Source organism: Oryctolagus cuniculus, chromosome 21 (assembly GCF_964237555.1).
Source record: "Oryctolagus cuniculus chromosome 21, mOryCun1.1, whole genome shotgun sequence".
NCBI classification, from domain to species: Eukaryota; Metazoa; Chordata; class Mammalia; order Lagomorpha; family Leporidae; genus Oryctolagus; species Oryctolagus cuniculus.
The window spans coordinates 30,719-56,453 of record NC_091452.1 but is presented as its reverse complement, the minus strand read 5'-3'; the positions used below and the strand labels follow the sequence as shown (position 1 = coordinate 56,453).

General features: G+C 39.8%; 1 protein-coding gene and 2 pseudogenes across 1 annotated transcript; 2 read left to right on the top strand and 1 right to left on the bottom strand.

The window, feature by feature from the left end:
• Positions 1 to 24,258, bottom strand: part of LOC138847462 (zinc finger protein 485-like) — a 27,542-nt pseudogene extending 3,284 nt beyond the window's left edge.
• Positions 11,442 to 12,570, top strand: LOC100346169 (succinate dehydrogenase [ubiquinone] cytochrome b small subunit, mitochondrial). The gene has a single exon (XM_017337704.3). The coding sequence runs from the start codon at positions 11,469 to 11,471 to the stop codon at positions 11,946 to 11,948; it is 480 nt and encodes a 159-aa protein (XP_017193193.3). The 5' UTR covers positions 11,442 to 11,468; the 3' UTR covers positions 11,949 to 12,570.
• Positions 24,118 to 25,735, top strand: LOC138847410 (G-rich sequence factor 1 pseudogene; annotated as a pseudogene).

Here is a 25,735-nt window from a genome sequence, read left to right as displayed (position 1 = left end):
TCTAGGATAATTTATTTTCATGTTCCTATATAAGTTCATGATTTCCTTATGAATTCTGCTATCACAGCACAGAGGCTTACTCCAGATCATTTTTTAGCATTCACTTATTTATTTACTTACTTGAGAGTGAGAGAGACAGAGAATGTGAAACAGAGAGAATGAAATAGAGGGTTGCCAGCCACAGGCTCACTCCTCAAATGTTCCCAACAATTTAACACTTTCTTATTTATTTTAGAGGCAAAAAAAAAAAAAAAAGAAAAAGAGACTAAGAAAGGGAGAGTTCACATTTATTGTTTCTGCCCTGAGATGCTTAAAATATTAAGTTATGTGTGTAGCCAAATCCATGAGTGGGAACTCAGTTGGAGCAATTAGTAAGAAATAAATTTCTGTAATTGCTCAATTAACAAGCACTGAAGGAATTAATAAATGCTTAAAGGAAAAGGTAGAAAAGTGTAGAGAAGGATAAGTTAGAATTTGGGGAATGAATCTAGCCTAGAAAAAAGCCTTCATAACAACAAAAAAGGATTGGAGTTTTTTTTAAATCAAATAACATCTTCACCAAGAACAAAATAATTACAGAGATATTGGTATCCCTAGACACTCTACAATGCCTATGTCTGATATACACAGCCAGCTGTCATCAGGAGTAAGTCTTGGGAAAAATTCATGGAAAGAGTACCAGTCAATATCTACTGCACTGTTTTTGCCTTGGCCTCCCTGCCCAGTATGTGCAGACTGACCTGGAAGGCTCTGATTTAGGCATTCTTCCACCATCCATGGCACTACTCCTTGCTCCAACTTGGAGATCAAGTCAGGTTTGGTCATGCAGTATCCTAATAATGGAAACAATGTAAGACTTTGTGAAATAGATATCTTGGGTTATTTAAAGAACTACAGCTTGGTCCAGGTTCTAGGCAACAAATGTTCCAATTTGAATCCAATCCTAGATGGTAGACATTCAGATTATTCATTTTATCAAATTCTATACCTATCAATAATTAAACTTTTTAAGGTGTTCTCTTGTTTGTAAACTAGCAAGAAAGGTTCCCATTTGGCATGTGATGGGTGTCACTTACCCAAGGAGAACAAGATACTGTAGGTCTCCAGCATCACATCCCTGTAGAGGGTTTTCTGAGCATTATTCATATTCTGCCATTCCTCCCAGATGAAATACACAGCCTGGTCTACAAACCGTATCATTATCTGTAACAGAATGCTTCTGCTCAGCATAACAACTCTGTCACAAAGCAAACACTAATAGAGTTGTATATCTTGTATATGGGAATGAAGAAAGAAGGGAAGGATGAGGTTTCACTTTAGACTTGAACTTTTGGACAGCCACACAGAAGCATTCAACAGGAAGTCAAACTTCATATCTAAAAGCCATGAAAAATGTCCCAGCTGGAGGGATACAGGAGTTTTAGATCACAAAGGGCCACATCTGTCAAGGGGAATTATACTACAGACTGAAAGGGATACAATATTGACCCTTGGATGAGTAGTGTTCAGGAGAAGAGTATAGAAGTATTCAGGGAAAAAGACAATGACCCATCACTGAAGCTATGATGGAAAAGAACAAAGAAGAATTTCCAGAAAAACATAATTCACAATCACTTCAAATATGGCAAAGAAAAGATATTTTAAAAGAGAGGCCAGGCATTTAGCTTAGTGCTTAACATGCTAGCTAAGATACATTAGCTCTACCTTGGAGTGCCCAGGTTGGATTTCCAGTACCAGGTTCAGTTCCTAGCTCCCAGAATGAGAGAGGCCTAGACTTCATTCCTGACTCCTGCTTCAGTCCTTCCCCACTTCTGTTTGGTATGATTATATAGGGAATGAATAAGTATATGGGAGCTGTTTATCACTTAGTCCATCAGCTTATTTCTCTGCCAAGCTCTTACATATTTTGAAATAAGAGAGAAGATTCAAGAAAGAAAAAGAATAGTAAGTAGCTTTTGGCTTTGTCTATGCATATTCTGCTAATAAAATTTTGAAGAACTGAAATAACATTACACCAAATTAAAGTGAAAACAATGGAATTATTTGCCCAAAAACAGATCTTGGGAGTCTACATTTGTGACTAACTGAGAGAAATACATTAAGATTTATTTAAGAACCTACCATTGGCACCAGTATTGTGGTACAATGGGTTAAGCCTACACCTACACTGCTGGCATTCCATGTGAGCAGACAACATGAGTCCTGGCTACTCCATTTCCAATCCAACTCCCTTGCTAGTGTGCCTGAAAGAGCAGTCAAAGATGACTTGAATATTTGGGTCCCTTCCCCAATATGGGAGGCCAAAATGGAGTCCCAGGCTCCTGGTTTGGCCTGGCCCAGTCCAAGCCATTGTCACCATTTGAGGAATGAACCAGTAGATTGAAGATATCTCTGTCTCTCTGTCCCTCCCAATTTCTGTAATTCTGCCTTTCAAACAAAATATAAATCTTAAAAAAATAAAATAACCTGCACTAGATTCTTTTCCTCATATTCCTGACCTCATCCCTGAATCAAGCTCAGCTCTTCAAAACTATTAGACTGTCTTACTCTAACAATTCAAAAACAAACTTAACTGATTTGTGTTTTTTTTCCTTTTTTTATTTTTTATTTATTTTTTATTTTTTGATGGGCAGAGTGGACAGTGAGAGAGAGAGAGACAGAGAGAAAGGTCTTCCTTTGCCATTGGTTCACCCTCCAATGGCCGCCACGGCCAGCACACTGCAGCCGGTGCACCGCGCTGATCCGATGGCAGGAGCCAGGAGCCAGGTGCTTTTTCCTGGTCTCCCATGGGGTGCAGGGCCCAAGCACCTGGGCCATCCTCCACTGCACTCCCTGGCCACAGCAGAGAGCTGGCCTGGAAGAGGGGCAACCGGGACAGAATCCGGCGCCCCAACCAGGACTAGAACCCAGTGTGCTGGTGCCACTAGGCGGAGGATTAGCCTAGTGAGCCTCGGTGCCAGCCCTGATTTGTGTTTTAGTACTAGGTAACTCTTACCCTTGCAGAATGCTAAATATTTATTTCCATGATTGCATTAAAACTCCTCAATACATCATTTATGTGACAATAAAGATTGTTTCAGACACCATGACCCCCATTTAGCATATTGTACTCTAAGCTACCATTCAAATCATGTAACATATGTTTTTCTATGGCAAAAGAAAGACCAAAGACCAAATTGTCATATCTTAGATGACTATAATGTTTCATTACCATGCCACATTCATCATTCATCTTGTTTGTGTATATTCCCTGAGAATAAATTTTATGTGTATTTTTCATTTTAATTAATAAATTCTTATAAACTTCCTAAAATGAAAACTGATAACAAGCTAAGGAATATTTTAGAAAACCACTTACAGGTGAATTATTAATTTTCTTTTCTCTTAGAAATATGTGCAGGTGCCAGAACCACACCTGGAAGAGAAAGTGAAGGGAAGGAGTTAAAAGAAGTCTTTATCTGGTTTCCTTCCACATTGATCTATGAAAAAAAAAAAGAATATGATAGAATGAATTAAGAATAATTAATACATTATTTGAGAAAACATCAATGTCACAGTGGAAGAATAAAACTTTAAACACAGAAATGCATAATAATATGCACCCACTTCTATTAAGTGGCAGAGATTAAACTGAAGTTATCATTGGTTCAGTGAAAGCATTGTCTAATTTTTAAAATAATAATATAATAGTAAAAAAATAAAATATCAAGGGTTATTGTTCAAATAAATGAAGTTATCAAAGAGATAAGCATTATGTTGTCACTAAAATGTATATTTACTGTATATTTACTGTAGTACACTTTTCCAGTAATGATTCCAAATAGCAACATTCCCTGTATTCATCCCTTCACAAGACCTTGTGTTTCACCATTTCACTTGCTTTACCCATGAGATATTAATAAATGTGACAGAAACAGATAGTTTGTAAAAATATTTGCCTTCTCAGATTTTCCTTACTTGACACAATTATCTTCTGGAAAACCCTTGGTCCTGCCTGTGGAAGAGGTAGAATCTAGCCAAGATTCACCAAAAATCACCATTTGAGTGACTGCTCCAATCTTGATTCAATTCCAGTTTCCTGCAAAAGCAGGAAGAAAATCACCTAAAAAGCCATGTCTCAAATAGGTGTTAGCCTTTGAGCTGTATTGGAGACTTGAATTATTTTTTAAATAAAATTACTTATTCAAAAAACAGATAAATCTTCTCTAAACCCAGATCTTCCAGTTTAAAGTCACCACAAATGTGTTCTGTCTATAGATATGCTTACTGTGAACATGACATTTAATGGAAGGTGGGATTCATATTTTCTCTTGCCAAATAGAGTCTCCATGATTCAGATAGGACAGGGCACAACCTCTCAGCCACACACACACAGAGAACATGTTCCTGGCAATAAAGTATCTGGAGAAAACACAAAAGAGGATGCCTTGCCTCCAAATTGGCTGTTTCACAACATTTCACTGTGTCATGACAAGGGAGAAAAAAATAGACCTGGATTCAAATAGCACCAAATCTCTTTGCTCTTACTGAATCTTAAACATTCTGTCATATTTCTTCACTTCCTGTATGTCTTTTGAATTTACTCTAACAGCTTCTTGTTTAGATTTTAAGTAATTCTTATACATTTTACTTAAAAAAGTGTCCCTACTGCTACCCACTGTCATGCTTAAATTCTATAAATCATTCAATTTTAATGCTTATGAGCTTAGTTAATTAATGATTACATTTGTAATTGCCACATATGATAAATTTAGTTAATTTACCTATTTTTAGTTAAAAGAATTAAACTCAATCAAATATTAGTCTCAGAACTGATTCATGGTATTATTTATATGTTCTGGAGGCTTTTCAGATGTTGATTACATTTGTCATTAAAATGCATTTTTAAAAATCCTGTGAAAGATAACTCCATATGCACTAAACTGGTAAAATCCAGGGCATGTGTTAAAAAACACACATATTGGTAAATTTGGAAAAGCTGGTAAGTACAATAAGTGGTTGGCAAAGAGCTTAAAAACCCACAATGACTCACTGTCACTATTTTAGTATATATAAATGCTGAGAAAATCAGAAGTATTTGTTAAAATTTCTACTACAATGTACTAGATTTATGATTTCAGAATGTACTTGCCTATACATATAATATAGTCCTATGCTAGCTTTGAGTAGCAGAAAGGCTTTTTTTGTTGTTTTTTAAAGATTTATTTTTTATTTGAGAGGTCAAGTTACAGACGTAGAGAAGAAGAGATAGAAAGAGAAGTCTTTTAGCCACTGGTTCACTCCCAAAATGACTGCAACAGCTGGAGCTAGACAAATACAAAGCCAGGAGCCAGGAGTTTCCTCTGAGTCTCCCATATGGGTGCAGGGTCCCAAGCACTTTGGTCATCTTCCACTGCTTTCCCAGACAATTAGCAAAGAGTTGTATTGGAAGTGCAGCAGCAGTGACTGGAATCAGCACTCATATGGGATGATGGTGCTTCAGGTGAAGGTTTAACCTACTAAGCCACAGCGTTGGCCCAGTGATAAATTTTAGGAAGATATCCTTCATGTAGATTAGTCTGTAATATTGTAAGGTAAGGTTTAGGTTTTATTTCCCACACATTAGTATTTATCTTTTGGCAACTATAAATATTAAATATCATGTATATGTATATATGTTTACATATTTTGTAGCTGCGGATTTTGTTATTCTTTCTAATTCTCTTTTTAATGTCTGCTATTATGCCATTTTATGGAAATTGTATTGATATTACCTGTACACAATGATCAGGCATTTCCATTTTAATATGTGTTTATGTGTACAAGAAGTTTTGTGTCTGTGTGTGTATATGAGTGCACAATTTTTGATAAATAGTTTAAAAAGTAATACTGTGAGGAATATTAACACTCATTTCAAAATCTGTCCTCCCCAGAGATGGGTGTCTATGAGTCAGACCACAAGACCCCTCTAAGTGTTATGGACTGAAATGTGCTTTCCTAAAACTCACACATTAAAGTGCTAACCACCAACATGACTCTACCTGGAGAAAGTGCTTTTTAGCAGGTCAAATAATATCAGAGAGACCCAAATTTCAAAGCCATCTTGAACAACATAATAAATCTGAAGGCACCACAATATCTAATTTCAAGACATTATAAAAGCAATGTAAACACTGGCATAATATCAGACACATAGTTCAATGCAACAGAACAAACATCTCAGAAATAAACCCACACTTCCACAAGCAACTTATCTTTAACAAAGGAATAAAAATACCCTGGAAAAAGAAGAATCTTTTTTAAAATGGTCCAGAGAAAACTGATTATTCATATGTAGAAGACTAAAAATAAAACCTAACACCTCTTGCACTTTGTAAAAGTGAACTCACAGTAATTAAATACCTAAATAGAAGACCAAAAACTAAGTGAACATAGGGAAAGTGTAGAACACTGGCATAGAAACAGCTACTGTATAAGATTCCAAAAGCACAAGCAATAAAAATAAAAACAAATTTGGTAATATCAAATAAGACACTTCATACAACAAAGTAATCATCAGAGTCAAGATACAATGAGCACAGTGGCATAAAACACTTGAAAAATCTGAATATGACAAAAGATTTATATCCAGAATATATAGAGAATTGGAAAAACTCTAAACAACAACAAAAAAAATAGCACAGTTAAGAAATGGGCAAGGACCATAATAGACATTCTATCAAAAAAAAATATAAATGGTCAAAACATGTGAAAGTGCTCAATGTCACTAACCATTAGGGAAATGTAAACCAAACCACAATATGAGGATCCAAAACCTATAAGAGAATGCAATGCTCAGGTTTTTGTCTGTGCATTGAGTGGGTTTAGAAGATCCTATTCACCTGCAGAGAGAAGAATCTACATGTAGGCAAAGAAAATCTTACCTTTTTCTAATAGGCTTGTTTGAATCTTGACCAGTGCTTGTTAGCCTTGCCACAAACTTTGCAGTTTCACTAATTTCCTTCTGTAAACTCTTATTTAATCTCCTCTCTGTATAGTACTCCTTCTATTTATTGAGGATACATTTTGTCTTGTTTTGTTTTATTCTTTCTGTCTCTTATTAAGTTCTTCCAAGGAATTGTGACCCTCAAAAGATCCATTCATTTATGCATTCTTCAGTTTTCATTAGTGACTACATGCCAAGTAGTTTGTTAAAGGCAAGGCATAGATTGGAGTTTGTGAAGTCAAGAGGCTTCCATAGCCTTTTCAACTCATGACTAGAGCCTTGGGTGATTGCTGACATCATAAATAAGAGTGTCAATTGTTAAATCAACAATGGGAGTCACTGCACACCTACTCTCTGTGTAGGATCTCTGTCCTTAATGTGTTGTACTATGCAATTAATGGTAAAACTACTACTCAAACAGTACTTATTTAACTTTTATTTAATAAATATAAATTTCCAAAGTACAACTACTGGATTACAGTGGCTTTTTCCTTCCCCATAACTTTCCTCCCACCCACAACCCTCCCATCTCCTGCTCCCTCTCCCTCCATTCACATCAAGATTCATTTTCAATTCTCTTTATATACAGAAGATCAATTTAGTATATATTAAGTAAAGATTTCAGCAGTTTGCACCCACACAGAAACAGAAAGTGTAAAGTACTGTTTGAGTACTGGTTATAGCATTAATTCACATTGTACAGCACATTAAGGTCAGAGATCCTACATGAGGAATAAGTGCACAGTGACTCCTGTTGTTGACTTAACAAATTGGCACTCTTGTTTATGGCATCAGTAATCAACCTAGGCTCTTGTCATTAGTTGCCAAGGCTATGGAAGCCTTTTGACTCTGATCTTATTTAGACAAGGTAATAGCCAAAATGGAAGTTCTCTCCTCCTTCTTTGATGGCCTGTTCTTTCCACTGGGATCTCACTCGCAGAGATATTTCATTTAGTTTTTTTTTTTTTTTTTTTTTTTCTTGCCAGAGTGTCTTGGATTTCCATGCCTAAAATACTCTCATGGGCTCTGGGCTCTTCAGCCGAATGCCTTAAGGGCTGATTCTGAGGCCAGAGTGCTTTAAAAAGTACTTTATACTTTGTGTTTCTATGTGTGTGCAAACTGTTGAAATCTTTACTTGATATATGCTAAACTGATCTTCTGTATATAAAGATAACTGAAAATGAATCTTGATGAAGAATGGGATGGAAAAGGGAGTGATAGATGGATGGTTGCAGGTGGGAGGGAGCTTATGGGGGCAAAAGCCACTATAATCCAGTAGTTGTACTTTGGAAATTTATATTTATTAAATAAAAGTTGAAAAAAAGGCAAGGCATAGGCCAGAAACTAAGCAAAGTTCACTGTGCTTAAAGCAGAGTTGGAGTCAGGAGCCATTCACAAGGACAAAGATGGAGAAGTAGGCAGAAGTGAGATAAAAAAAAAAAGTCATGTAGCTTTCTTATTAGCGTGAAGATATGAAGGTGGAATAATGTGGCAGCTATTGTGTTTTACTTTCTGCTTGAGGAATTGATTGAAGTTGAGAGCAAGACCAGGAGCCATGTTAGATAACTATTGCAATTCCATTTGTGTAGGAGACAGCAGATCTAAGGAAGGTGGCTAGTGGAATGAAGAGATTTGAGCAGGGAGGTGGCAATTGGAATGAAGAGAATTGAGCAGCTAAGGAATAGAATTATCCAGTCATGGACAGTGAATGGAAAAAGGAAAGAATTGATGATTCCCAAATATTTGCCTTTTAGAGTAGTTTGAATGTTAGTGACATATTCCAAGATAAGGATTAGCAAAGTAGAAGAAAGTTTTACTTTTAATTTTGCTCATATTGATTTTGAGGAACCTGTAAAGGTTATAGTTGATATATGAGTTCTATGCTAAGGAGAAATGTAAATTTCTTTAGTATAATATAAGGTATGAATCATGAGGAGTAGAATAAATTAGCCAGGCACTACACATTTGTGTAAAGTGTGAAAACAACCACTGCAATGGTAAACATTTGAGCAATATCAATATTTAGTTTTAGGCAGAAGTGATGGCAAATGAACTCAAAATGAGTAGTCAAAAGTTCAGAGGAAAGCCAGGATATGAAATATGATGTATGCTGAGAGAGGCAGTGCTTGAGGAGGGAGCTTGGAAATGTGTCAGATGATGCCTTCTAATCCCTTTCTTTATTCTTATTTGTCTCTATCCCATTAACTTGCTTTACTTTCATAATAAAATTTATTCTTAATGAACTTGTATTTTATATTTTCTTATTAGCATGTGATCATGTTACCACTAAGAGAAAAGGTTCTATATTCAGTGCATAAAAAATATTTGGCACATAGTAGAACTTTAATGAAGTGCTGAGTGAATGACATTTACTCAATTAATAAGGAATTAGAAGCATAAATTGCATTAACCAACACAGTAATTACAAATGACCTTGGAAAGAGCAATTTGAGAGGAATACTGGGAATAAAAATAAGGCTTCAATAAATTGAATAATAGAAATAAAGGAAATTGGGTTTATACCAACATTGAAGACTTTTTTGCAGAATTTAAATTGGTGCTGAGAGGGACTGGCACTGTGGCATAGTGAGTTAAGCTGCCACCTGTGATGCCAACATCCCATTGAGTACCAGTTTGGGTCTAGGCTACTTCACTTACAATTCAACTCCCTTCTAAGGCACCTGAGGAAGTAGCAGAAGATGAATCAAGGACCTGGACTACTGCCTCTTATGTGGGAGGCCTGAGTAAACCCTGACTTAAGCTTGTCTCAGCCCCAGCTGTTGTGACATTTTGGGTAATGAGCCAGCAGATGAGAGATCTGCCTGTCTTTCCCTCTCTCTATAACTTTTCCATTCAATTAAATAAATATTAATAAACTGATAAAAGAAAAAAGTCACTGTAATCCAAAAGCTGTACTTTGGAAATTTTATAATTATAAAACAAAAGTTAAAAAATAAACTGATAAAAGAAAAAGACAATGGTATATCATCTTATTCCAAAAAGATAAAAAATAATAAATGATAGAGAGGACATGAGAAAAGAAACCATCATACACTATGGGTGAAAATGCAAATTAGTACAGGTGTTATGGAGAACAGTTTGGCGATTCTTCAAAAAACATAAAAGTGAATCTACCATGACATAGTTATCTTACTCTTGGCTATATAGTAGAAATAAATGAAATCAGCATAGCATATCAAAGAGACAACATTTTTTCTATCCTCACTACAATGCAGTTCACAGCAGCTATGATTTGGAACCAATCTAGCTGTCAATCAGTGAAAAAGTGGACAAGGGAACATCATTTAGACACAAAAAGAATGAAATGTTATATCCTGCAAAATGTAAAGAAGGAAGTCATAAAATTAACTGAAATAAGCCAGGACCAGAAACACAAATGTGTTCCATGTCATCATCTATGGAAGTGAAAAAAATAATGGATGTGACCATACAATTGAGATTATTAGAGGTTGGGAAGGGTAGAGGCTAGGGATAGAGGGGGACTGAATAACAGGCAGCAAAATACACTGAAGCAGAAGTAACTTTGGTGTTCCATAATACAATTTGATGACTACAGTTCACCACATTAGGTATTGTGTAAGGGACTGGAGGAGAGGAGCTAGTAGGCTCAAATTTATAAAGAGGAAATTGGAAACATAGCAGCCTAGCTTGATCAATTTGTATGTTGTATATATGTTCAAATATGCCACTATACCCTATAATAATATGACTAGTAAAAAATCAAAAATTTATTATTTTTTTGACAGTCAGAGTGGACAGTGAGAGAGACAGAGAGAAAGGTGTTCCTTTTTTGTTGGTTCGCCCCCGAATGCCGCTGCGGCTGGCGCACTGTGGCCAGTGCACTGTGCTGATCTGAAGCCAGGAGCCAGGTGCTTCCTCCTGGTCTCCCATGGGGTGCAGGGCCCAAGCACTTGGGCCATCCTCCACTGCCTTTCCAGGCCACAGCAGACTGCTGGACTGTAAGAGGAGCAACTGGGACAGAATCCAGCACCCTGACAGGGACTAGAATCCAGGGTGCAGGTGCCATAGGCAGAGGATTCACCTAATGAGCCTTGGTGCTGGCAAGGATCCATTTCTTAAACTGGTTGCCGGTACTAACTAGTAACAGGGTCCAGTGACTTCCCTGTACTACATAGGAAGGTAATATAAAAGTGCTTTCTTCTGGTGAGAATACGAATTGATACAAAGGGGCAATTTCTTACAATTGGTCTTAACCAAAGTCAGGAAGAGAAATCACATGGAGTCAATGGCAAGTTTGGTTCCTCAGCCCTAATCCTGCAAAGAACTTAATCAATGGCTACAACCATTGCTGATATTGTTTGAGGAGCAAAGTGATCTAATTTGGAAGATAGCCAAGAATGGAGTCTCCTGGTCTGCTTCTATGATGCCATCTTCAAGGGAAATGTTCACTATGATCATGATCATGATCATAGATCATGAACTTTTTGAAATGCCTTCATAAGAATATATATGCGGGAGCGAGATGGCGACTCTCGGGAGGTTGAGTGTCCTTTGCGGTGCCCAAGGAAGTCGAGCTGTGTTCCTCCGAAGCCTGGTGGTGAGACCCACTCACGTCGCAGCATTTCTCCAGGACCGGCCTTCCCCAGGATGGTGTGGAGTGCAGCATATTCACCTGTCACCAAGTCGCCACTCTGGTTCCAAGGCTGCATCCCTCCACTGGACTGGCGAGAGAGTTGTCAGTGTTTTGCTCCTGGGCTTGCTTCCAGCTGCTTATTTGAATCCATGCTCTGCAATGGACTACTCCTTGGCTGCAGTTCTGTCTCTTCATAGTCACGGGGGCCTTGGACAAGTTGTTACTGACTACGTGCATGGGGATGCACCACAGAAAGCTGCCAAGGCAGGCCTTCTGGCACTCTCGGCTTTAACCTTTGCTGGCCTTTGTTATTTCAACTATCATGATGTGGGCATCTGCAAAGCTGTCGCCATGCTGTGGAAGCTCTGACCTTCCTGACTTAATGCCTTAAGAACTGATTTTATGCCTCTGCTCTGTCATGCATTCAACTCACCAAAAGGAGGAAGTAACAGATTAAGGCCATGGGTGTACAAACTTGTCCCAATCACTTGGTTATTTTCATAATTTACTCATTGAGAGAAAGATTTGAGAATTGCTAGCTAATGAGTTGCGAGACTGAGTTCTGCATTCTGATAAGTTGTCGCCCAGTTTCTCATGAGACTCGCAGTGTAACTAAGCATTGTCCGTGAGCCTTTGCCTTTTAATTTATCAGTCTCTTAAAGGGAACTGAGCTTTACTGCTATCAGTACAAGATCAGACTCTTCCATAGTTGTCCTAGGAGTAAAGGACAAAGGGAAAGACTTAATTCATGAGTAAAGACTGTGGAAAATTAGTGCTGAATATTTGCAAATCTCCCACTCTGTTCAGATGATAGCAGCTCCTGGTGGTTACATGTCCTAGGGAAACCTCGAAATTAGGAAATGCTGATAACGTACATTACAGATTTTTAAAAGCTACAAAGAAAAGCTTAGAAAACTTCATCTAAAGAAGTTCCATTTGGAAAGTGGTCCTCCTGGTAGATGTAATAAACACTTCAAATTCTAAACTGAAACTTAATGCTCAAATGTTTGACTTGTCCTAAAATAATCTGTGCATAAATATAAAACTGTAAGTAATTGTTATTTCCTACTCTGTCAATCTTGAGAAAATGCATTCATTGAGAAGAATTTTTTAAAATAAAATGTATATATAAAAAAAGAATATATATGCATGAGGCTAGTATTGTGGCATAATAGGATAATCACCATCTTTGAAGCTGGTATCCCATATGGGCAATAGTTCATGTTCCAGCTGCTCCACTTCTGCTCTAACTCCTGCTGATAAGCCTGGGAAAGCAGTGAAAGATGATCAAAATCCTTGGCTTGTACACCCACATGGGAGATCTGGGTGAAGCTCCTAAATCATGTCTTTAGCCTGGCCCATCCCTAGCCATTGCATCCACTTGGGTAGTGAATCAGCAGACAAAAATCTCTCTCTGCCTGTCTCTCTGCCTTATGAATAAAATGAAAATAAGTAAATATTTTTTATTTGTCAGATAGACAGTGAGAGATAAAGAGAGAAAGGTCTTACTTCCATTGGTTCACCCCCCAAATGGCTGCTACAGCTGGTGTGCTGTGCCGACCCAAAGCCAGGAGCCAGGGGCTTCCTCCAGGTCTCCCACATGGGTGCAGGCACTCAAGCACTTGAGCCACCCTCCACTGCCTTCCCGGGCCATAGCAGAGAGCTGGACTGGAAGAAGAGCAGCTGGGACTAGAACCTGGTGCCCAAGTGGGATGCTGGCACTGCAGGCAGAGGATTAGCCAAGTAAGCCATGGCACTGGTCCCAGTAAATAAAATTTTTAAAAGTGATATATATGCATGCATCTTTTTTTCTTTACAAAGGGGCATTTTTTCTGTACTTTGCTTTATATATAAGCACTCTATCCCTAAATAATTTTTCTGGCCATAACATATTTATTATTTCATTGTACAGATATACCATAATGTATTTTACCAATTACCTATCAATATTCATTTAGGTTGTTTATGTTGTATTCCTATCATAAACAGTATTACAAATAAATTACATAATCTTTATATATTTGGCCAAATATATGTAAGATAAAATCCTTTAGTTGAGTCCTACCAAAGGACATTTGAATTTAAAGTATTTTTCATAGTGATCCTTTAAATTATCCTCCAAAGAGACTACTACATTGCACTACTACCAATAAGAGTGAAAGTGCTTATTTTCCCACACCTTCAACAAGTGTGTGTGATCAGACTCAGAATTCCTTCAGATGCTTCCAATTTCCCATTTCTTCTGACCTCTATCTTCAAGTTTTCTTTCCTTCTTTTCACTTCTCTGTTACGATGGTCCTGTATTTATTTCTTCTACATTTACCTTCTGCCATCCCTCATACTGCCAACCTCATTTTGCTGGTCTCAAACTCCCCTTATACATTCCCTAAATTTCAGCACAACTGAATAGAAAACAAGTGCTGTATCACTGGTCTCCCAATTTGCCAGCCTCCTGAACCAACACAAAATATTAATCAGGATACATGGCAAAACTTAATCTGGGTCACATTATAAGAAATAACTTCCTATTGGTATAGCCATGAGGAAAATTTTTCTAGAAGAATTCTGTATTGGCTTTTGTTAAAATGAAATCTGTGGCTGGTATAGTGAGTGAAGATGCCACGTGCAGTGCTAGCATCCCATATGGGCACCATTTTGAGTCCTGGCTGCTCCATTTCTGATCCAGCTCCCTGCTAATGAACCTGAGAAAGCAGCAGAGGATGGCTCCAGTGCTTAGGCCCCTTCACCCACACGGGAGACTTGGATGAAGCTCCTGGCTGCTTCAGTCTATCCCAGCCCTGGCTGTTGCAATCATTAGAGGAGTGAACCAGCAGATGGAAGATTTCTCTCCCTCCCTCTCTCTCTTTCCCGCCCCTTGCCACTCTCTGTATGTGTGTGTGTGTGTGTGTGTGCCTATCCCTCTGGCTTTCAACTCAATAAGTAAACCTTTAAAAAAAGGAAATACAGGTAACTTTAAAAACAATGGAATTCTTTTCCTATATTTCATATTGGATGGGATTCCTGTCTTTTGAAACAATAGCTCATGATTTTTATTCATTACACCTTCTTGGGAACTGGGGTGAGAGAAAGTAAAAACAGGGATGAAAGAAAGGGGAGAAAACAACCCTAAACATACCACATTGTAATGTAGGAACAAATGGGTAAGAAGGCTGAAGGTGAGGGAGGAAAAAAAAAAGAAAGGAATGAAGAAGGAAGTGTTATGTAGGGAAGTTTGGTTACGTTCTTAAGATTGTATCTGTGAAATACATTGAATCTGTCCTGTATATATAAATATATTAAATAAAAGTATTTAAAAATGAAAAGTTCTTTCCTTTATTGCATCAGTACTGCTTCACTCCAGCGCTCCAAACACAGAATCCAAGGACAGGCATGGGTTGCAGGGTGGGTCTCAGTGGAAAAAACAATGCCAGCCCTATTTCTCTAACAGAAACCTCCGCATCCTGACTCCTGATCCAGCAAAGCTCTACCTAACAACCAGAATCAACTTCATAAAATAACCCTTAGGACAAAGCCTCAGAGAAAAGCAATGACAGCACCATTTCTTCACCTATGAAGCATCTTAGAAATTAGCATGCTGCTGGGGCCAGCACTATAGTGCAGTACATTAATACTCCACATGCAGCACCAGCATCCCATATGAGCAATGGTTCTAGTTCCAGCTCTCTGCTATGACCTGGGAAAGCAGTGGAAGATGGCCCAAGTGCTTGTGTGCCTGCACCGTGTGGGAGACTGGGAAGAAGCTCTTGGCTTCTGGCTTTGGATCAATGCAGCTCCAGTTTTTATAGCCATTTGGGGAGTGAACCAGCAGAAGGAAGACCTTTCTCTCTGTCTCTCCCTCTTGCTTTAACTCCAAGTCTCGAATAAATAAATAAAATTGTAAAAAAAAAAAAAAAAAAAGAAAGAAAGAAAGAAAAAAGAAGTTAGCATGCTGCTAAAGAAAGTAAGATCATGGTCAAGTTATGTATAAAGAACACAAGGAAACAAAGTCAGGAGACAGTTTGTTGTTTTATGAGCACCCACAGTGAATTGCAGATGATAGAAGGTGATGCACCCCAAAATGGGAACTAAAGTAGGAAGCCCAGAAACCAGTGCTCAACAAGACTTTGAGATTTACAAGAGTAAATTTTTCTTGGTAGATAAGACAAAACACATTGTTTATTTTTTGCAATATTTTAAAGATTTATTTTAATCTATTTGAAAGACAAAGTTACCAAGAGAGCTAGAGACAGAGGTGGGAGATAGAGATCTCCCATCCACTGGTTCACTCCCTATAATGGCTGCAATGGCTGAAACTGAGCTCATCTGAAGTCAGGAGCAAAGAACTTCCTTCAGGTCTCCCACATGGATGCAGGGATCCAAAGACTTAGGCCATCCACTGCTGCTTTTTCAGGCACATGAGCAGGAAGCTGGATTGGAAGTGGAACAGTCCACATGGGATGCCAGTTCTGCAGACAGAGGCTTTAACTCGCTGCACCACAATGCGAGCCCATCATTTTTTAATCTATTTTTTTTTTTTCATTTCATTTAAAAGGCATGGGGGTAGGGGAGGGAGGAGCAAAGGAATTTCTTCCATTTGCTGGTATGTCCCCAAATGCCCACAATAGCTGGGAATGTGCCAGCCTGAAGCCAGGATCCTGGCACTCCATCTATGCCTGGGTAAGTTCAGCTGATTTTGAGAACACACAGTCCTAGTTGATACCTGCCTTTTATAAACACATGTTTCATTATAAAATAACACCAACCTAGGCTTCTAGGACTTGAGAGAAAACTTTAAAATACCTCACAGATAAGAGCAAAGCATTAATCCAGAGACTGCTATGAGCCAACAGATTTCAAGAGTTCATCTCTGGGGTGAGCAAGAATGCAGATTCAGCCATAGCAGTTCTGGGCCCCCTTGACCCTGGAGTGGGTAAACAAACTAGCTGATTCTAATTTAGGCTGGGTGAACAGACCAGTACTCTGGCCAAAGAGTGTGTTACCCATTCAGGAATCTGGACACTAAAGTGGCCTAAAAAGAATCATCAGGAGATGAACACAACAATAGAGTGCTAAGGGGGTAATAAATGTGCAGATTCTAACCCAAGACAGCAGAAAATGCTACCCTTCTCTCCTGTTGTAAAATTTCCTTACTTTATTTTAAAGGCCTTGGAAAACATATCTGTGGACAATTCATATGTAAGACACACATGGACTATTCATAATTGGTCTGTAAATATTAGCATTATGTCATTGAGAAATGAACATCAATAAGTACCTCAGGGAAGGACACTAAAAGGGAATTACTTCAGTCTGCTTCCTAGGGAATTACGCATCCTACATGAATTCTCACAAAATGGTCCAATTGTTTGGGCCCCTGCCACTCCCATAGGAGACTCAGAAGAAGCTCCTGGCTCCTGGATTCAACTTGGCCAAGCCCTGACAATTATGGCCATTTGGGGAGTGAGCAAACAGATGAAAAATTCTCTCTCTCACTCTCTCTCTCTCTCTCCCTCTCCTTCTCCCTCTCATCTCTCTCTTTTCTACCTGTAACTTTTTCAAATAAAAATATTTTAAAAAGAAATTATAGATATATAATTTAATCTCCCAATGAATAGTGTAATGCTAATTGAAGGTGAGTTTAAACCAGTTTTAAATGTCTAATATAAGCTCTAGGAAAATTACCAAAAGAAAAATTTAGGAAACACTTATCTTTGATGTCTTAATAGAATAGACAAAGTGAAATTCTAGCAAAACAAGGAGACACTGATATTTAGAATAGTGGGTAATAAGTTATTCATCATGTGTAGGAGTACCTGTGTTTGAGTCTTTTAGAAGAAGACAATGGCAGCCAAATACTCCAGAAGCCAAGGGAGGAGGGATTCCCAAGATGAAATAGTTGGTGGTACCCTATTACTACCAAGGATCCCTATTCTTAAACTTGTTGCCAATGCCAACTGGTAACAGAATCCAGAGATCCCCCTCTACTACATAGGAGGGTAATACCAAGGTTCTTTCCTCTGGTGAGAATACAAATGAATACAAAGGGGAAATTTCTTACAATTGGTCTTAGCCAAAATCAGGAAGAGAGATGAGCACATATCAAATGGAGTCAATAGTAAGTCTCAGTTCCTCAACCCTAAGCATTCAAAGAACTCAGTCAATGACTGCCAGCATTCCTTATGTTGCATGAGGAGCAAAGTAATCTAATTTGGAAGAGGGTTAAGAATGGAATCTCTTGGCCTGCTTTTATAGTGCCAGCTTGAAGGAAAAAGTCTTATAGAAATGACCACTCACAGAACTGGTTTAATGGAATTACACTGATGACTCACATCTGCTCTCTGTCCACTCCATTTTGTTCATTAAAAAAAAAAAAAAAAAAAAAAAAAGCACTTGACCACATTCCACATTTAAGTCTCTTCATTTAAAAAGAAAAAACCTGGAAACCTGCCAGGATCACTGAGAAGCAAGGAAGCCGCCAGCAACCAGCGGCCCTCCCACCCAGCCCTCTCCCATACATGCATTCCCGCACTTCCTGTTTTCCATACTTGCTGTGGAAAGTCCCAGAGGCATGTCCCCTTTCTTTAGGACACATGAAGAGCAAAGCAGAGTGTAGGACAAAAAAGGGCCCCCACACATGGGACCCACAGGTGGCAGATGAAGAGGCACAGTAGCATCAGGTGGCAGGATCTAAGTGTATGCTCTCAAACTCCCAGATATTGCACGTGTGGAGCAAGAGAGGCTGTGAAAGTGGGAGGAGGAGCAGTGTGCCCTCTCAGGGCTGACTCTGATTAGTGAATGTGCTTTCTGTTCCCAGTTCAAAGCCTCAAGGGCAGGCCCTTGCAAGTGCAAATTCTCCCACATTCACATGCAAAGGCATTCAGAATACCTCAGGGCACCTATCCTCTCTGGGAAATGGAGTCCAGGCCAGTGTATCTCTAGAGAGACCAGTTGGCCCTCCCCAAGAGTTTCAGTCTGGGGCTACTGGAGAAAGACTGGAAATCAGAGGGTACTTGCTTTTGTTTATATCCCTCCTTCCCTTCCTTCCCACCCCAAATCTTAAGGATCAGTTAGTTGGTGTTCTTCCTTTCCTGAACAAAAATCTTAAACAGTGATATTGACTACTGCTAACTGAAACCCAAACTCTGGCTATTTCATGGACTCTGTCTTCCAGAAAATTCTTACTTGCTGTCTCTGGAAACTTCACTCAAATAATGCATGATTATGAATACAATATAACTTTTAGCAGAGTTGTGGAAAGCATAGTTTATCATCTAGATTTGAGATTTGATTCTGTCATTCTGGCTTTTAAAAAAACAAGTGTCATGACTGACAAAGAAGAGACAGGACATGGGAGCCTCCATGAGCAGATGGTGCAGCTGGGTAGCTCTCAGCCAGCATTTTTTGTTAGAATATACAAGAATTTTTCTAGCTAGCAAGCATGTAGGCATGGTTGTACATGGACTTTATGGTGAGAAAAGTATCCAGTATGGTGATCCATGACAGAGAAGAGAATGTGGACATTAGGCTATTTGAAATAAGGCACAGAAAGATAAATGGCACACAATCTCACTCATATGTGGAATATAAGAAAGTCACACTTAATCACAGAATAGAATGGTGGTTGTCAGGGCTGAGAGTGAAGGAAATGGGAAAATGCTAGCTGAACACACATTTGCAAGTATGAGATAAAATTAACTCAAGATCTTAATATTCAACACACACTGTTATATACTCACTGCTTGCAAATGTCTTAGGTATTGTTTTAAAAACACAACGATGTAAGGTGATGGATGTGTTAGATTGTTAATTGCTAATCATTTCATAACGTATATGTGCAAGAGGACTCCAAAAAGTTTATGAAAAATGTAATTAAAATAATGTAAATTGTCCATAACTTTTAAAGTCCCTTCACATATCAAAACATCAGGTTGCATACCTTGAATATATACAAATTTTGTCAATCATATTCTGTCAATCTTGAAAAAATTAAAACAAGAAAAAAGAAACTGACTCCTTTATTAAAATATAAATCCAAAATAACTTAGTAAACTATACATACCTTCAGGATTGGGAAGGCTTTCATGGAACGGAAATACTTTTTTTAAAACACACATAAATTTGAAATTTGAGCAGCCAGTTTCTTTTTTTTTTTTTTTTTTTTTGACAGGCAGAGTGGACAGTGAGAAAGAGACAGAGAGAAAGGTCTTCCTTTGCCATTGGTTCACTCTCCAATGGCCGCCGCAGCCCTCGCACGGCGCTGATCCAATGGCAGGAGCCAGGTGCTTCTCCTGGTCTCCCATGGGGTGCAGGGCCCAAGGACTTGGGCCATCCTCCACTGCACTCCCTGGCCACAGCAGAGAGCTGGCCTGGAAGAGGAGCAACCGGGACAGAATCTGGCGCCCCGACCGGGACTAGAACCCGGTGTGCAGGCGCCGCAAGGTGGAGGATTAGCCTAGTGAGCCGCTGCGCCGGCCCAAAATTTCTATTTTGAAAGTGAAAATACAGATGTCAGCCTGTCAGGGGAGCCTGTAAGGGTTAAGATGATAATTCCCAAATTACAAGGTTCTCCTGCCCTTCTAAAACCTGGATAAATAAAACTTTTGTTGTTTCCTTACCCAATCTATGTTGCTGTTATTGTTACGAGAACTAAAGTGATACCCCCTAGAAAAAGCTATGCGAAGAGGTCAGCATCCTGGAAGAGACCCTGCAGCCAACGGGTTTAGAAAACTAGGGGGAACCAGGTTCCCATGGGGAAGGAAGGAAGAACGGAGGGCCGCATAAATGACAGCTCCTGCTCCAGATGAACCCCATACCCAGAGCCCGCATTCTCCCTAGTGAGTACCCCGTCCTCACAGCAACATCTGGGGTGACGCGGAGCGGCCGCCACACAGCTACTCATCTATGGCTCCGGGGGCTGAGAAGGCTCATTAGCAGGGAAGGAGCAGGGCATGGGGGTAGCAGGTGCCATGGATCCGAGGGGACTGAGAGAGGCCCTGTACCAGCGCCAATATGGTGATATGGTGCCCATAGATTCTGGAGGCACTTACCCTCCTGACCTTTGGCTCCGCCTTCCCCCTCTGTACACTGCGGTCCACACACTCACCATGTCAGCTCTCAGCTTCCTAGATATCCAGCCTCTCGGTTGAGCAGAGGTGGAGAGCAGCAGAGTCCGACTTCCCTTGCGAGCCTCGGGAGCCTCGCGGCAGCAGAGACCTCTCCCTCTCCACACTCCACCTCATAACTGAAAGATTGTGATGTCAAGACCCCACGTGATGACTTTTCGTGGACGTCACCATGCCTGAATGGACAGCTTGCATGGCCTTGAGCGCAGGCAGCTTCACAGAAGATGTAGCCAAACAGCATTCCCCCATAGCATGGACCTGGAACCTCAGGTTGTGCTGGATGGGATCAGCAGGAGGGCCTCTCACCTCTGCGCTCCTGCCACTCACTAGGGTCACCGAGTGGAGTGTCGCCCCATCCTTCTCCCTGATGGGTCCTGCCTGGAGCTTGTGGTAAGTAACATGCTTCAGGTCTGGGCCTTTCTTTTTCCTCATATTTCTGCTCATTTTTCTGTTGGGTCTTTTGTAATACTTTTTAATGTTGATTTGAAGAATGCTTAAAGACATCGCATGATTTAATTCTTTTGTTTTCTTTTCTTCTGTCAATATTTGTTTTCCACTCTGCCTACTGACCTTTAATATTTTTCATTTGTTTTTTTTTTTTTTTTTGCTGGTAGATGGTAATCTAGTAGGTTTTAAAAATATTGATCTTTCTCACAATCTCATTAAAATCAGTTTTCATTTCTATTTGTTTTTAGATTTTATGGATCCTCTCTAAATAAATATCTCCAATTTATTGGCAATTTATTGTTTAGAAATTGATCTTTACTCCTTATTTTTCTTTTTGCTCTTTCCCCTTCCCTTGACTACTCCCCCAGTAAGAAGCTGGAGACAGAGGAGGCATCCTGGTCTAGGTTTACTTAAAGGGAAAAAGCTATCAATGATCCCGTATTAATTGTGTTGTTTGTTATAGAATCCTTTTAAACAATATTAATCCAAATAAGAAAGCTATTGAGTTTTTACTATGCCGCTAGCAGATTTTTAATTACATGCTAATTTCTAAAAGCTTCTTAACATTTAATCTAAATGGTCATGTGTTTCTCTCAAGTTTTCAAGTTTTTTACCTACCTGGAAACTACACAGTGCTTGTTTAGAAATGTTAACCACCTTTTGCATTTTTTTCTTATGTGGCACTTGTTATTCATTATATTTTCATATTTGATTTTATTTATTATAAAAATACTAAGGATATATGCATCTGTTTAAGAAAGAGAGGCTTATACTTAATTCATATTTCAGGTTCTGGTCTATCTGCATCATTATCAATGTAATGCTGGCTTTCTAAAAGACATTTGAAAATATTCTCTGCTTATTTATACTTCAGTACATCTGGGAAATATAGGCTTTTTTTTATTCCTTAAATTGTTTGGAATATTTTGTTTCTATAATTGAAGTTTTATTCTTGTATCTTTTATTGGTTGGTAGTCTTCAAATTATGATTCAACTTTCTTGGTTTAATTTGGAGTTTTCCTATTTTACATTTGTTATATTGGATTTTGAAAATTTATATTTGCGTTTTGGGCATTTGATTTTTAAAGTGTTGTGGATTTTGATCTCTAGTAAAATTTGTACTCATAAGAGTTTTACAAAATTTTTCTAGCATCTTGACAATGCTATATACTCTGTAAAGAATTGTTTTAATACCTGAAACTGGATATTAGTGTTACTCTTCCCTGTGTTACCTTAATTACTTTTACTCATAGTTTATTAATTTTGTTAACAATAATGTGTATATCCTTTGTGATATTTTTAAAGAGCATTTCATATTATGACATAAATACACTATGGAATACTACTCACACCTACTTGTCTCCCATCTCCTTATTCTGGATGATGACTTGGGGTCTTTGGATAAGGGTTTTATTTTGCTTTCTTCTTTTCCATTTTGTCCTGTCCTTTGTCTTTGCTTCTTAGATTAGAGTCTTAGACCCCTTTCCTTTTTTCTTTGCCATTGCCACTTGCACTCTTTTTTATTTCCCCTTGGAAGTCCTAGAGGCATGCTCTTGGGAATCAGCACCATCTCCACCTCCCCAGCAATCAGCTTCTGTTTCTGCTTGCTCCTGGGGCCCTAGTTGCCAACAAGACCTCGAAGCTTCTGCTTTGCAGCTCCTGTGATGATCCTTTCTGATCTTGGCGATGTCCATGCCTTCCTTCTTTACCGCTTCAGCAGTGCCATCAGGACCTTCACCACCAAGGTGTGCATCTGGTTTCACTTTCACTCATGGGCCAGGTTGTCGCAGGAGATGGTGGGAACTGTTGACTTGGAGGGTTGTGTTTGGAGGTCCATGGCCAATTTCTTGGGCTTTGGAGGTGTGGTGTTTTATGTGGCCTCTTTTCAACTTGCATCGGGAAACATGATCCCTGCTTGTTGGGACTGTGTCTGATCCTTGATATCTAGGGAAGCTAGTGGCCAGAGTAGAGGTAACTGGAAGGTTGATGTCTGACCTGGGAGTTGCCTTCGACTCCAGAGAACAGGCCAGGGTAAGTCCAGGGTTATTCTCTGTAATTTACCCCCTCCCAGTGGGGTTTGAACCCAACCTGGGGGCTGAGTTGGCCATCAGGGCCCTTCAGATGCCCCTTGCCTCTATGAAGAACTGTTTCTGCTCTTCTCACTATTGTCTGAGCTCCAAGGTCTTTGGTTTTGGGGTTCCCTGATGGAAGGACACTGGCCTGCTGACCCTTTGTTTTTCCGAGCTTTTGGGGGACTGTGACCTGGACAGGGGCACTCTGGATTCAGACCTGATATTTTTCCCACAGCACCATCACCCCATTTGAAGACTGGTTGTCGGAGGCTAAGCCTCACTACATTTCTGACAAGGAGCTTCAGGACAGCTTGGTAAGCAGGAAGGAAAATAGACCCTTGTTTGTCACCTGTGTGGATGTTACCTCCTTTTTCTTGCCTCTGATACTCAGCTGACTCCTGGTGGGTGCTGGACCCAGGGACTGCCTTGGGTGGTCAGGGGGTACTGCAATGGTTTTAACGGCAAGAGCAAAGTTCTGTGTTATCAGGATTGTGCCTCCATTCATACTATTTTAAAAGTTGCTGGCTGTGCTCTGTGAGGTCCAGATCTTCCTTGGGAAATTCTCAGCCTAGGTTTGCACAGAGGTAACAGCTGGACCAGCTAGATTATAACCAACATCAGCAAAAATCAGAGGGATTTAATCACCTGGCTCAAAGACAACGCATCCTCATCACTGCTCTCTGAAGCTGCTTTGCCTCTTCTGTCAGGATTCTAGGGTCATAGTCTTGCTTCTGCAACTTTAAGCAATCTTGATGGAAGAAATACTACTTTCAACTCTGCTACTGGAAGAAAATATACCCTAACTTTGTAATGATTGCAGATAAAACTCAATATGCATCTTTTTCACAGTACCTTGTGATTTTTATACTAGGCCCTAGGCACTGGTATTCAGAATACATGAAGTTATCTGTGGTAAAAGCTAGTTTTACAAATAATGTAATTCAAGGATAACATTGTTATCTTAAGCCTTATATAATATTGTAACTTGCTTACACTCATCCCTGGATTGGGGTCAAAATATGTAATGATCGCTCCAGATCGGGCCTGCGCCCGCCGGGAGGCTGGCGGGCCCTCCGCCCGCGGCCACCTCCACCGCAGCCGCGGCTGCCGCCTCCTATCCGGCCCTGCGCGCCCCTCTGCTGCCGCAGTCGCTGGCGGCGGCCGCGGGCCCAGCGCGGGGCTACAGCCAGGAGTCCAAAACTACCTACCTGGAAGACCTTCCACCGCTCCCTGAGTATGAGTTGGCCCCATCCAAGATAGGAGAGGAAGTGGATGATGTTTTTCTCATTCGAGCTCAAGGATTGCCCTGGTCGTGCACTGTGGAAGATGTGCTTAGCTTTTTTTCAGACTGCAGAATCCGCAATGGTGAGAATGGAATACACTTCCTCTTAAAAAGAGATGGGAAGCGAAGGGGTGATGCCTTAACTGAAATGGAGTCAGAGCAAGATGTGCAGAAGGTCTTAGAGAGGCACCGCATGTACATGGGTCAGCGGTACGTGGAAGTATATGAGATAAACAATGAAGATGTGGATGCCTTAATGAAGAGCCTGCAGGTCAAATCTTCACCTGTGGTAAATGATGGCGTGGTTCGTTTGCGAGGACTTCCTTATAGCTGCAATGAGAAAGACATTGTAGACTTCTTTGCAGGTCTGAATATAGTGGACATTACTTTTGTGATGGACTACAGAGGGAGGAGAAAAACAGGAGAGGCCTACGTGCAGTTTGAAGAACCCGAGATGGCCAACCAAGCCCTGTTGAAACACAGGGAAGAAATTGGTAACCGGTATATAGAGATATTTCCAAGCAGAAGGAATGAAGTTCGAACACATGTTGGCTCTCATAAGGGAAAGAAAATGGCATCTTCTCCTACTGCTAAATACATAACTGAACCCGAAGTGGTCTTTGAAGAACATGAAGTAAACGAGGATATTCACCCCATAACAGCATTTGAAAGTGAGAAGGAAATAGAGTTGCCTAAGGAGATGTCAGAAAAGCTTCCGGAGGCTGTGGATCTGGGAACTACTCCGTCACTGCATTTTGTCCACATGAGAGGACTGCCTTTCCAAGCCAATGCCCAAGACATTATAAACTTCTTTGCTCCACTGAAGCCTGTGAGGATCACCATGGAGTACAGCTCCAGCGGGAAGGCCACAGGGGAGGCTGATGTGCACTTCGAGACCCACGAGGACACCGTTGCCGCCATGCTCAAGGACCGGTCCCACGTCCATCATAGGTATATTGAACTGTTCCTAAATTCATGTCCAAAAGGAAAATAAGACTTCCGGGGACTCCATCTAATAAGGATGAAGCAAGAAGCATTTCATTTGCACATCTTTCTTGGACATGGGATATAACGTTCCAGTTTATTAGCAGCAGCTGCTAGAGAAAAGATTTTGGGGTTTTTGGATTAATTACTTCTAAGAAAAAATTCATAATGGACTATTTAGAAAGAGAAAGAAAAAATTCAGTTTGGGATTGTGAAACAAACCACAAATTAAAATTGTTGTTCAAACTA